General features: G+C 35.4%; 2 protein-coding genes across 4 annotated transcripts; one reads left to right on the top strand and one right to left on the bottom strand.

The window, feature by feature from the left end:
• Positions 1-306: 306 nt before the first annotated feature.
• Positions 307-5,947, bottom strand: LOC129877068 (ras-related protein RABE1a-like). 2 transcript variants are annotated; one of them, XM_055952545.1, is made up of 9 exons: positions 5,816-5,947; positions 5,600-5,720; positions 3,805-3,877; positions 3,312-3,412; positions 1,972-2,037; positions 1,550-1,647; positions 1,349-1,411; positions 1,177-1,269; positions 307-574 (listed from the first exon to the last, which is right to left on the bottom strand). In XM_055952545.1, exons 2-9 carry the CDS (start codon positions 5,670-5,672, stop codon positions 491-493), a joined length of 651 nt encoding a protein of 216 aa, XP_055808520.1. In that variant the 5' UTR covers positions 5,673-5,720; positions 5,816-5,947; the 3' UTR covers positions 307-490. The 2 variants fall into 2 exon arrangements, with proteins under 2 accessions (XP_055808520.1, XP_055808521.1); XM_055952546.1 differs by lacking the exon at positions 5,816-5,947 and having other exon boundaries at positions 5,600-5,809.
• A 785-nt stretch (positions 5,948-6,732) lies between these two features.
• On the top strand, positions 6,733-12,627 carry LOC129877067 (uncharacterized). 2 transcript variants are annotated; one of them, XM_055952544.1, is made up of 4 exons: positions 6,733-7,275; positions 10,296-10,362; positions 10,477-10,716; positions 11,925-12,627. In XM_055952544.1, exons 2-4 carry the CDS (start codon positions 10,321-10,323, stop codon positions 12,348-12,350), a joined length of 708 nt encoding a protein of 235 aa, XP_055808519.1. In that variant the 5' UTR covers positions 6,733-7,275; positions 10,296-10,320; the 3' UTR covers positions 12,351-12,627. The 2 variants fall into 2 exon arrangements, with proteins under 2 accessions (XP_055808519.1, XP_055808518.1); XM_055952543.1 differs by having other exon boundaries at positions 10,296-10,716.
• The last annotated feature ends 920 nt before the right edge of the window (positions 12,628-13,547 follow it).

Here is a 13,547-nt window from a genome sequence, read left to right on the forward strand (position 1 = left end):
TTTTCTTCGAGGGGATTTGTTGCTGGAAAAAAAAAAAACTAAACTAGTATGCTGTCTCCTAAAAAGAGAAGACCAACAGACTATGCAAGAAGAGAGATGTACTGTTAAGCAATAAAACGAAAATTCAAAAACAAAAAGATGAAAAAAGTACATTGACCCTTATCATTTTATAATTAACTTGGTTCTTTTGGTATGGTCAAATATTTACTTGATTTCAATTTTCAATCACTTTATTCCCCCTGTTTCCCCTTTTCTCTATTTTTATTTTTCCAGAACAGCGGTATCCAATTGAAGAACACTCGAGCATAAGCGAACAGAGAAGGCTGGATAAAAAGGACACCAAACATCTCCTCCGGTTCTCTGGTAAGCCAGAAATAGTAAACAAGAAATATAATATAGCTTCCATAAAGTATATCATGGCAAAGATTAATGTGTCTTCCCACCCAACAGTCACACTACCCATCATCCTATCTTAATCGCCACCAATTTCTTAAGAACCACAGCAAGCTGATTTTTGGGCAGTTTGAGAACCTCCTGCAGCCTGGTCGGGTTGATTAATCCTGATGGTCTGAGGCTGCAAGGTTCAGGAAAGCATGAATCAGTACACTCAAAAAGTGTAAGGCAACAAAGAAGAGATCATTGTGCACAAATGCCGTTAGGTGTGATATAAAGTAGAAGGATGCAATGAAGACTATCTGGTCACATAGGAACACAAAAGGGAAAACATATTTGTCAGAAAAACTGGATGGAAAGATATTGATTAGCCTTCTCTTCCAACAACCTTTTAGTATATACTGTCAAGAACATTCCGTAGTCCTATTTCTGCTTTCCTTGTCTATGTGATTAAACAATGGCATCCAATCTCTCATTTTACTTCCATTTCCAAAAAAAGAGAGTCCAAGCACACATTCATCCTACTAGTCGGTCAATTAAAGATATTAGACACGACTTTTGCATTTTAACTGATGTAAACAAGAATTTGAAGATCCACCAATAAGCCATAGAAGGGCAAGAAAAAATGGATAGGAAATAATAGATGTCAAAATCTTCACCCTTGTAGATCACAACAGATTAACCATAATCACCAATCTCAGGAGATGAGTTACAATAAATGTTCTTCCTAATCAATAAACAGAAAGGGAAAGGCGATTGACTCTACAAATTAGAAACTAATACCTCAGCCTTTGAGTCGGATTCAGCAATTCTTTGCTTTATATCCTGAGCTATTGAAAAGAAAACCTCCTCAACATTCATATTCGTTTTGGCACTCTGCATGAAAATATAACTAGAACCTAAGTATGAATGCTATTGTAAAATAACTCCAATGTTCAAAATCAGTTCCACTTACAGTCTCGAAGAATTTAATGCCATATTCATCAGCTAGTGCTTGACCTTTTGATGTAGGAACAGCCTAGAGAAGGCTTATATCAAGTGAGACAACAATAGCAAAGCAAGGTGATATATACAGATATGACTTGTGAGCAAATAAATGGTGGATGAACGGACGGACAAACAGATAGAGAGAGAAAGAGAGAGATAGAGAGAACACCCGTTTGCTTTCATCCATATCAGCCTTGTTTCCCACGAGTATTTTGTTGACATTGTCAGAAGCATGTTGTTCAATGTTACGGATCCAATTTCTGATGTCTAAACAATAGCAAGTGTTACTCTTGAGTTGAACCAATGCAAATACTAATCTAATTTGTCTAAAGGAAGTTAACATAATATGAAGAAGAGAGGCACACCACAAATCATACAAGGCAAACAAATATATTTCAGACAAGTGTAAGCTTGCTTAGAGGTTGGAAGATCTTTTTAAGCTCAAATATATCTAAGTATATTACTAGACCCTCACCACTAACCCTACCCTGGGTTTACAGGACAAACATTCATCTAAAAAGCAAAAATACCACTCCAAATCCAGATTAAAAAGTCCTACACCAAGCATCTCTTTAAACTAGTGGAACTTACTGTTAAAAGATGACTCATCAGTCACATCATATACCAGCAAGATACCCATGGCTCCGCGGTAGTAAGCTGCACGAGAAGCAAAGTACTAAAGATATTGGCAGGTTGAAATTCTTAAAAGAAGCAAATTGACAGGTGACCGAAAGGATAGACAATTATCAAAAAGAAGACAGCATAGCATTCCAGCAAACATTGTTAAGAACAATTTCCTAATAAGAGCATAAGTAGCTCCATAACCTTCCCAGAGTTTGGGGAAGACTACCCTAATCTTTGCGTGATTTTAAATAATATAAAACAATTCGAAAGGTCCACATTTATTCCAGTATGCCCGTCTCTGAATCTCATCTATGTTTCTACATTCTTAATACTCAAACAAAGGAAATTGCGAAAGTTCAAAGTACCATAAGCAAGCTATTCCATGGAGTTGGAGCAACCACAACAGTCGAAGTCGTGTTGCAATCCATGGAGCAAACACTCCCACTTATTGTTGTCATTTTGGTATTCTCTCTAGCTTAGTTTCTACATGATGGATAAACCGGAAGTGTCAAAAAAGTAAAACATTATTTTATGGAACTTCTGTATATTTATCAGAACATAAGTCTTGAATAATAGTAAGGTATGGTCTCTTTGTTGATGCAAACTGCAGTTGACTTCAAGATAAGTGATAGTTCTCTTTTACAGCTTTAGCATTATGGCAGTCATAAAAAGGTATATGTTTCTCTCAGTTAACCGCAGAAACCTACATTACCAGAAGAGAAGGCTGAGTATTCATGTTTGGTCTATGATCAGGTTAAAGGCAGAATACAGATGACCTATATCACTCGAACTCTTCAAAATCCTTGTCGCACCCATGTCGACACGACATGGGTGTGGGATCGCCACAACGGATTTGGTAACTTACCTTGGGTGCTTTGTCTACATCTTTGACTAAGAAGTATAGATTGATTGAGTATTTGGTTTTGATATATATATATATATATATATATATATATATATATATATAAAGTAAGAGAATGTTTTTCAGTTACACGAGATATCATATGAATAAATATTAGGTATTTATAAGGAATTAATCAAGATATATACTTTTTTTTTTGAAATTGGTAACATGAATCAAGATATATACTTTATACGTCGTAATATACATTTATTGGCCGTATCTCAGCACCCGTATCAACACTTGAATCCATACTCCCGTATCCTAAAATTTATGTGAGGAAGAATCTGACCTTTAGATTTGCACCCGTATCGGATATCCGCACCCGAGTCTAAGTAACTTAACAGATGCCTGACTTGTTCTATGTTTCAGGCAAACAATTAACTGCAAATACATATATGCATACCTGTTGTAATTGTTCGGAACCGCTCCTGGCCAGCAGTATCCCAAATTTGCAGTTTGATCCGTTTGCCATCAAGTTCTATGGTCCTTATCTTGAAATCAATGCTGTAAAAGAAATTACTTGCATTAGAACCAATAGGCAAAAAAATAAAAATGGAGAACCTTTTAAGGATCAATACTCATAAAGTCTTGATAGAGACCATTAATATTCTCAATCTTGCTGGAGACCATGTCACTGATCTTTTTCATGATTTACATTTAATTTAAAGAGATTCTCTCATGCTATTCAATAAGAAATCCTATATTATTGTGAAGTTTCACTTTTATTACAACAACAACAACATACCCAGTGTAGTCCTACAAAGTGGGGTCTAGGGGAAGTTCCACTTCTATTACATTCCCATTTTTTTCTGTGTTTGAAACACAGGCAATTTATGAAAATACCCAAAAAATGAAAATAAAAACGGTAGAAAGTCAAGAAATGAGAGGATGACTACCCAATAGTGGTAATAAAACTGGTGGTGAAGGAGCCATCCGAGAAACGTAAAAGAAGGCAACTCTTACCCACACCTGAGAATTAAAACATAAGTTGTACATGATTAAATTCAGAAAGACCAATTAAGTAATAAACACAGCATGTTCATCATATCAATCGACCAATTTGAGAATAGTTATTGAGCTATTCTCACTTTACCCTCAGCGTCAACCTTCAAATGGAAATTTATAGGAGTTCCTACACAGAAAGAGTTGAGTTCCTACACAGAAAGAGTTGAATAGAAGACCATGTGCGTTAACAGTCGAAGATTGAGCTTGGTGAGAAATATTGAGCTATTCATTTGCTAGGCGATATACTATCATGTTATCAGTAGCATTCCAGACATCACTGGCAGTGTGGTTCCTTGACTTGTTTCAATGAGCACTATTGTGCTTGAGGAGATTTTTTTTTCTAATATTCTTGTTGACTAGATCATCCACTTGGTGAAATGAGAAAAGAGCAATAGGGGGTGGGAATTACAGAAGAAGCTCTTCTTGACATAACAACAACAACAACATACCCAGTGGAATCCCACAAGTGGGGTTTGGGGAGGGTACAATGTACGCAGATCTTACCAATACCTCGTAGAGGTAGAGAGACTGTTTCTGAAAGACCCTCGGCTTGAGTGTAGTAAATCCAAGTACAAAGCAAAAAAAAACAGTGTAGAAAATATAGCAACTAACACAGTGAACCAACAAAATAATGTGATAATTGAAACACAGTAAACAACTAACGATGCGAGATATCAAAAGTATAAAATACAACAATACCAGGTGATAACAGGTACAAAATGCCAAATACTATATGTAAAGGCTAGTAATACGACAACCCCTAACTACCTATAAGAGCTATAATAATACTAGGTGATAACATGTACAAAATGCCAAAGACTATATGTAAAGGCTAGTAATACGACAACCCCTAACTACCTACTAACCGTCTACCCTTATCTACAACCTCCATACCTTCATATCTAAGGTCGTGTCTTCGGTAAGCTGAAGATGTGTCATATCCTGTCTAATCACCTCTCCCCATTACTTCTTCGGCCTACCTCTACCTCTCCTCAACCCCACTACATCCATCCGCTTACACCTACTCATTGGAGCATCCACGCATCGCCTCTTCACATGCCCAAACCACCTCAGTCTCCCCTCCCTCATCTTGTCCACCAAGGAAGCTCTTCTTGACATGCTAACAATTTTCCAAAACCTTCATCTACAACTAAGATATTCGAAAACTCTCTAGTGCTAATGATGGCTCAAGGAAAAAAAAGATATCACTATGACTATCTTTTTTGGTATATTATCTTCTGGTTATCTATCGAATTGTGGCAGTCTTTTATCTTTTAGTTTGGGATCAAGTCCAAATGATTATAAGAGTGTTGACTTGAGGAAAAGGTTTTTGATTTATGAAGGGGAGCACTAATGGATGAAAGGATCACGAAGTAACATAGATCAGGTTGCAAGTATACACCTTATGTGCCATGACATAATATCGTGCTTACAATGTGTACGTCCTAGATAGTTAATGCAAGTATCTAAGTATTTTTCGCTAAATAGCTCCCATAAATTCAATGATATCAATACACCTAGTTGTTAAAAGTTGTACTTCCTTTAAGCTTGAAGCTCAAAAGGCATTCTTCCCTGCTCTTACTTACAATTCTCAATAGGATTTAACAAAACAACAACTCACTCCATCTCAAATGAAAGACCACCAAAAAATTGAATTAATCAAGGAAAAAGAGAAGAAAAAATTACCGCTATCGCCGATCAAGAGTAGTTTGATGAGGTGATCGTAATCGGCACGAGCTCTAGCAGGTGGAGCAGCCATTTTCGTTTAGATTTCTCACCAATCCAGGAAAATGATGAATTACAAACCCTAGATAATTATACACACCACGTTTTTTGAGTGGGAGACGAAATAAATTTTGAAAATTTGAAGAGAGAGAGAGATATGTAAATACAAATACGTACTGAATCGGAGAGAAGTTGAAAATACGTGAGAGATCTATCAGTTGAAAGGGGAAATAAAAATCAAATAAAATTTTAGTTGGAACGTCGGGCTCGTCGGCAGTACCACTGCTCGGCTTTGTGAAAAAAAATATTAACCAATTGAAATGAGATTATTTGATTTGACGCAAAATTTATAACGAATATGATCATGAATTTTTTTTCCTCTCGAAAACATATTTGGCCCAAAAATTCGAATTTATTTTAGAATTTTTAATTATTTGATGTTCGATTTAATATAGAACAAATTTATAGATGTGTATAATTCAATTGCTTAGAAAATTATGCTAATAACATATTATAAAATACAAGCAACATAAAAAAAATATAAACTAAAAATATAGAATAGAGAGCAGAGATCATCTTATTCAAATATTTTTTTACTTTTTTATAAAAAATATAAATCGTTCGTCAATTATAAATTTTAAATGATATATATTAATAACATACATGTATACTAAAGAGTTTATTAAACAAAACATTCGTAACATGGATAACATTTTTAAATATATTCATTGAGTTTTCTAATCTTACTGGCATATCATTTTGTAAGGAAATATCTATGGATGGATTTTCTAAATCCATCTTCTGTCCAAATTGGAACAATATATATCATTGTGTAGTTATAATATGCTCATCTTCCTTACCTAAATAACCCAAACCATTTCTCTAGTGCAAGACCAAAATAATTAACTCACCTATTGTGGATGATTGCAGATCTTCAAATAAGTCATAAAAGTTGAGTTGCGTACAAGTTGATTCAAACATCGTAATTATGTAAAGAAAAAGTAAAATAGAAATGAATAGTCCATATTCTACTGTATTTTCTTTTTTCCCAAACTATCCCATATATATACACGTACACCTTATGTAATTGTTTGCACGGTTCCGCATTTTTTTATTTGCCGGATAAGGCGTTTCTGTCCGATTTATGCTCTTTTACTTTCTTCACTCTTTTTCGATGCCAATCTTCATGATATAACCATTTGTTTTATCTTTCCAAATCGCAAAAAGAAAAAAGTTAAAAAATTATTGGTTTTCATCTTCTCTGAGCTGATCCCTGAGCTAGGGTTTTGAATTAGGGAATATTTTTTTTTTGTTTTTATTGTTGAGGAGCATCGAGCAATGCATTCGGTGCCTTCTGTATTTGATCTATTCACTCCACCTCATGCTGCATCTTTCTATGTTTTTTTGTGCTTTCATCGTCTGAAAAACATGGAGAAATTTGATTGGGCTATTACTCTTAGTTAACATTTACTTTTTTTTTGAATCGCTAGTTTTCCATTTGCTCTTTGCGGTTTTCATTTCCTGATATTTGTATCCAAATCTGTTGGTATAGTTCGTGATCTTTTAGTTTTGAGTGGATTTGGCGCGTCTTTGTTTGGAGGATCTGACAAGGTTCATTTCAATCGTCAAACTCAGAGGTAATATTCTGAAATAGGTTTTGCTTGATTCGTATTTATTTATTACTAATAAAGCATGAAATTTGGTTATGTGTATGCAAATTATTTTTTCGTTTGTATTTTATGTGTGTATCCATTGGACGATAGCAATCATCCATCTGCAGTTGTGAAGTTGTAACATTATATAGCCTCTATAAGCGGATTTCTTTGTTAAAATGCGTCCATGTCTTGCTCAATTATATTTATTTGTGTCTTGTCAAACACGATATATGTGTTGTTAATTGTTTTTTTTCGTTCATAATATTTTATATGTAGTGGATAAGTTATTGTCTTATGACTAGGAAGTCACGGGTTCGAACGGTGGTTATAGCTTATTGCAGAAATGTAGGGTAAGGCTGCATACAATAGATTTTTGTAGTTCGGCGCTTTTCCGGACCCAGCACATAACGGGAGCTTAGTGCACAAGGCTTCCCTTTATAGCGGAGAAGAAAGTCAAATATGATTACATTAATGTCTTATATGATAAACATATATCTAAAAGGATTTACGAACCTGTAGAAAAGAAAGAAGAAAAAGGAAATATTGTATATATTATGGGCTAAAGAATCACCACCCAAAACTCTAGATCCATAACTGGCACTCAATTTTCCCCTTATTGAGTGAACCATATTTATTAAATCCAAACCATTCAATAGCATGAATAGGAAAATCCAAAAACAATAATTAATCCAACAAGCACAGGTTAATAAACCATAACTGAGTCCGAACTTAAGTACATAGTGAAAAGGAATTTAAACCCAATCACAGAGAAAAAAGAGCATCTAAGAATTCAAATGAAACGCAGCCCGACAAACAAGAATAAAAATGGTAACTAAATAAACACTCTGAGCCACCACAAAATTAAAGTGGTTGGGCTTACCACTAATGTAGACGTCCAACTGGATCACAATCAGTCATGTGGTTCGCTGGTGCTTGGAATTGAATATGCAAAGTTATATAAAAAGAGATACGGTGAAGAGAGTCTGGGAGTGAGTACATATATATATATATATATATATATATATATATATATATATATATATAGTAAGTCTCTTTGTCAAAAAAATATGTTTAGGTTTGCCTTTTGGGGCGAGCTCGTCGCACCGGGCTTGCCTAGTGTGGGTTACCTCACCTGTGTGGTTTGCGAGCTATTTGCATAGGAGCGGGGTTTTTACCCAAGGATAGCGGCTGCGGCTTTTCCTTGTCATAAAAAAATAAAATATGTCTAGAAAGTCTCATAGTCATAGACCTTCCTAAAGGTCGTGGTGGCAGTTTATGCAGTAGAGAATTTGATGCCATGTATAATATACTACGCATAGATAAGTTACATAGTTTGAAGTTTATGTGTATGTAGGTTATTGTTTTTCATTTATATTTTAACTGTGTGTATCCATTGGACGATAGGAATTGTCCATTTGCAGTTGTGAAGTTGTAACACTGTAGCCTAAATACGTGAATTTCTTTGTTAAAATGCGTCCACATCTTGCTCATTTTCATCTATTTGTGTCTCGTCAAACGCGATATATGTATCGTTAATTGTTCTTTTTCATTCGTAATGTTTTGTACATAGGGGAGAAGAAAGTCAAATATGATACAATAATGTCTTTATATGATAAGAAAATATCTAAAAGGATTTACAAACCTATTGAAAAGAAAGAAGAAAACGGAAATATTGGATATATTATGGGCTAAAGAATCACCGCCCAAAGGCACCCAAGGGTGTGACCTACCGGAGATAGAAACATCAGGTAATTTCTTTTCATCTGTTTTTGTCTTAGCCTTGGTGAACAGAGTCACCTGATACCTGTTGCTGGTGGAAGGTATCTCATGGAATTAGTTGAGGTACGCGCAAGCTGGCCTGGGCATCACGGTTATATTTTTTAAAAAAGAATCACCACACAAAACTCAAGAAACATAACCGGTGCTTAGTTTTCCCCTTATCGAGCGAACCATATTTATTAAATCCAAACCAAAATAACATAAATAGAATAATCCAACAATAATAATTGATCCAACAAGCACGGATCAATAATCTGCTTAAGTACATAATGAAAAGAAATTTAAACCCAATCACCGAGCAAAAGGAGCATCTAAGAATTCAAATGAAATGCATCCCGACAAACAAGAATAAAAACGGTAATTAAATAAAGACACTGAGCCATCACAGAACTAAAGTGGTTGGGCTTACCACTAAAGTAGCCGTCCAACTGGATCTCAATCACTCATATTCGCTGGTGCTTAGAATTGAATACATTAAGTTATATAAAAAGAGATACGGGGAAGGGAATGAGTACATATATATCTAGTAAGTCTCATAGACCATCCTTAAGGTCGTGGCTGCAGTTTGTGAAGTAGAGAATTTAATGCCATATATAAGATACTCGCTCACAAAACCATTTGCACAGTAATCTAATTTAAGTGTAAAAACATGTAAAATATGCATATATGTAAATTCTGTACATTGGTATGTCCAGGGGCGTATCCAATTAATGAATAATCTATGCGTTCATCTGAACCCAGGATCACAATGAAATATTTATAGATATTTAGTTGATTCCTTATTATATATACATGGTCTGTACGAGAGTTAACTGGCACATGATATGTGTGGGATCTGCTACTGGTGGTGGGTGGGTTTCTCCCATTTTTGCCCATGCGTCTAAAAGTTGTTTGATCATTCTTATTTTTTAAACCTGTGGGTAGATTGTTGGTTTTTTGATGCATCTGGATGGCATGTAAGATCCTTATCTGATTTTATTGAATAGACCGTTTTGGATAGAAGTAATTACTGCATTTGATTGGTTTGATGATTCCTTGTTTTCTAGATCTGTTTCAACTCATGCAAGATGGCTGGAATAGTAAAGGTTCAAAGGTTAATCGATTAGACTGCAGAGAAAATCATAGCTTGTTGCTAATGCAGTTGCTTTAGCTGTCTACATTAGTTCTACAAATGAATGTTCTTGATACTATTGTGCTTATATTTTCTTTGCACATTTTGGCAGGTCTTTGCTGCTCTTTTTGTAATTGATGGACGATTGCCCTGCTAGCTACAAGTCAGTGTCTGAAAATGTAGGCACTCATTGCGAGTCATCAAAGGAGACGCCTAATTGTGCTTTTGGAAATATAGGTGGTCTTTCTGTAAATGATCTTTGCCACCATTTCACTGATTATCTCAATATTCAGGACACTGAAGACTCAAATGATAAGTACAATGTTGAGACCGTGAAGGAAGATGTAAGTAAAGATTCCCATGGAAGCGATTCTGGTAATGCTTCTGTAAAATGCTTGATCAAATGTGCAACATTTCCATGCTCTGGTATGAGCGTGCCTCCTGCAGAGTTTGGTGGGAAGGAGCAAGAGGGTAACATGAATGCTGATGCTAAATCTCCTGATTTGCCTTACTCACGTTCCATATCCCTGCCAGTGAGTTTTCTGTGTCTTCAATAATGTTCTTCATCAAGTTCCTTTCCTTGGTGTATTGATATTATGATAGTGGACTTCTTGATCTTTTTGCCTATTTGTTATCTGTGAAAATATATAGGCCAATACTTACATATATCTTTTTTTCATTAAGACAATCAACAGTTGTCTGCATTATGTTACTTATTAGTTAGTGGTAATCTTGGATACTACTTGTGAAGTGTTGTTGGTGAGGTACATGAGTATTAAAAAAGAAAGTGTTAATGGTAAGGTATGATTTTTCCCCCAAAAAAGTGAATGTTAAGGTATGTTGTGCTTGTCTGTGTGGATTGGTTCTTCCTTAACTTTTTCAGGGATGGATCTGTATTACATATGAATATTATATGGAATGATTGTTTGTAACGTAGGAATGAACTCTCCTTCCGTTTATATCCTTATATTTGTTCCTTCTTTGGATATGGTTTGACGACTTCTCCTTGGTGTCTTGCTTTTGGTTTTTAGCTGTTCTCCTTGGGATTATTATTGATTTGAATCCCACAAGCCATAATTTCTTGGATTAAGTTTTTGTTTAAAGTTGTTTGTAACCATGACTTGCTTTTGGTTTTTAGTTGTTCGCTCTTATATTCTTTGACATTGAGCTAGTTGTCATCATGAATACTACTGGTGGGATTTGTTAATGGTTTGTATTCCATGTTTCAGTTTCTTCTGAGGTATGTGTTGGTTATGGTCGATTCAGTGTATGCTTTGCTATCCATTTTCATGAATAGGATTATGTATTATATCAAGAAAAGAAAAAAAAGCATATTGGTAAAAGGAATACAATATACCTTGTTAAAAAAAAGGATAGGATACACACATATTCATTCATACCCATATATTGGTTTGCTTTTTTGGTTATACTCTAACCACCTTTCCCTGGTATGCTGCTTCTGTTTTTCACATTCTCCTTAGGGCTGACAGCAATATGACTCCCACAAGCCATTATTTCTTGGCTTTCTTGGATTTTATTTATATTGTAAGCAATGTGACTAGTTGTATCACACAGTGAAGTTACAGTATAGTGGAAACAGCACTGGAGCATAGAACTGCTGTTTCAGATACAGAGAGTGACTCTAAATGGCGATTGTTTCACGGTTGAGCAATCAAGTAACTGCAGATGTTAACAGTCCTGTTTTTTCCTCTTTCCTTTTCTGTGTTTTGTTTATTCACAGACTCCTTTGAAGCTTGTATCTGCCATAAAAGGTGGCCGTGAGAAACAAGGCAGTCTACCGAGGAAGCTGTCTGTAACATGGGCTCCAGATGTGTATGATCCTATTCCAACATCAGTGTCACATGTGCCAAACAAGGGGCAAAGCCATAAGAGCGGCAAGAAGAAGAATGGGAGGAATAAGCAGAAAAACAATGCCAAATCCTCACGAGGGAGCAAGGGTAGAGACAAGAAGCAAGCTCGTAAACATGGAGGGAGTTCTCAGATAAGTAACCATCCTCTGGATGATAGCAACATCGCAGCTTCGTCGAGTGAGGTACAGTCTAGCGTTGTGGATTTTGATATTGACAACCCGGATCCATTTTGTGGGAGAAGTTTTCTTAAGAACTCTATCACAAAACTGCACTTCCCAGTTGCAAAGGCCAGCTGAACTCCCTTCTTGATGATTTCACCAGAGTTGTGTAAATAAATAAGTGTGTGAGGGCTTTGTTGAGCAGTGAAACGAGAATCGTAATTAGTCGTGGCATGTTCATGCTAAACTTTTCAACCTTTGTTATGTCGGTTGACTCTTTAATTCCTTCTATGCTATACTTCATGTTAGTTCGAACAAGTTAAAATTAGGACTCCTTAGTTTCATGACTCTTGGTGCTTATTCAAGAGTCTGGCTACTGCTTTTTTCAAGATGAAAGCTCCTTAGTTTGAAGTTACATTTGCAAATTTGGTATGTCAATTGCGCGTATAGCTTAACATTGAAGGATAAACTCTTGTTTACCACTATTTTTTAGGTATTCAGTGGAATAGTCAAGATGCACGTAAGTTCCTGTCACAGTTCTAGCTGATTCCATAGTGTAGGCGATTGATAAAAAGATGGGCTACGACAAATTGAAAACGAAGTAGGCAGACCTGACGGAAGTTTTCTGTATACAACTGTAATTGTTGAAACATTGATTCATTGAGAAAATTTCCTAAACTTGTAGTCTGAGGTAGAAAACAAGGAGTCTCGTTGGTATCATAATACCAAGTGAATTTCCAGACCGTTTTGTCACTATCCAAATATAGAGTCATCACCAACACCCAATAGGTTAGATCCTACCAAGTGAATCATCTTAACCAAACTACCTTAACTCATATTTTCTTTTAAGTTAACCAGGCCAAAAGTTGGGTGACTTTTATGTGACAACAAATAGAAAAATGACTTTTTGTGTGATAAATTTTAAAGTTGAACAACTTTAATGCGAGTTTTTTAAAAAATTAATATTTTTGTGATAAAATTGAATGTCTTTTATGTAGTAAAAAAACAATTTTATGTTGTAAACACAAAATTGGACAACCGTGGATGAAATTTATCTTTCATTTTAGTAACCACTAATCAAGGCTTGATTGGTTTGGTAACTACTAATCAAGACTTGATTGGCAGAAAAAAGAAGTCAAGACTCTTCGTCATTTTCTTTATACTCAATTTTTAGTACCAAATGCTTGGCAATTCTTGATAGAGCTTATTTATGGTTTCGTGCTGAACCCGGTAGAATTAATTGTCCGACTTTTCTCGAATCAAGTCTCCATCTACATTGTCAGACATGTCCAAGGAATTTAGTCCAAATTTCCTCACGATATTTGTAGGCATTTG

Source organism: Solanum dulcamara, chromosome 12 (assembly GCF_947179165.1).
Source record: "Solanum dulcamara chromosome 12, daSolDulc1.2, whole genome shotgun sequence".
Classification (NCBI taxonomy): domain Eukaryota; kingdom Viridiplantae; phylum Streptophyta; class Magnoliopsida; order Solanales; family Solanaceae; genus Solanum; species Solanum dulcamara.

Coding starts and splice junctions, on each gene's coding strand:
- LOC129877068 (XM_055952545.1), bottom strand. CDS start 5,672: ATGGCTGCTCCACCTGCTAGAGCTCGTGCCGATTACGATCACCTCATC. Junction 3,413..3,804: donor AGTTTTATTACCACTATTGG/GTAGTCATCCTC, acceptor TTTCTTTTACAG/CATTGATTTCAAGATAAGGA. Junction 2,038..3,311: donor GTTCCGAACAATTACAACAG/GTATGCATATAT, acceptor CTTCTCGTGCAG/CTTACTACCGCGGAGCCATG.
- LOC129877067 (XM_055952543.1), top strand. CDS start 10,321: ATGGACGATTGCCCTGCTAGCTACAAGTCAGTGTCTGAAAATGTAGGC. Junction 10,717..11,924: donor CACGTTCCATATCCCTGCCA/GTGAGTTTTCTG, acceptor GTTTATTCACAG/ACTCCTTTGAAGCTTGTATC.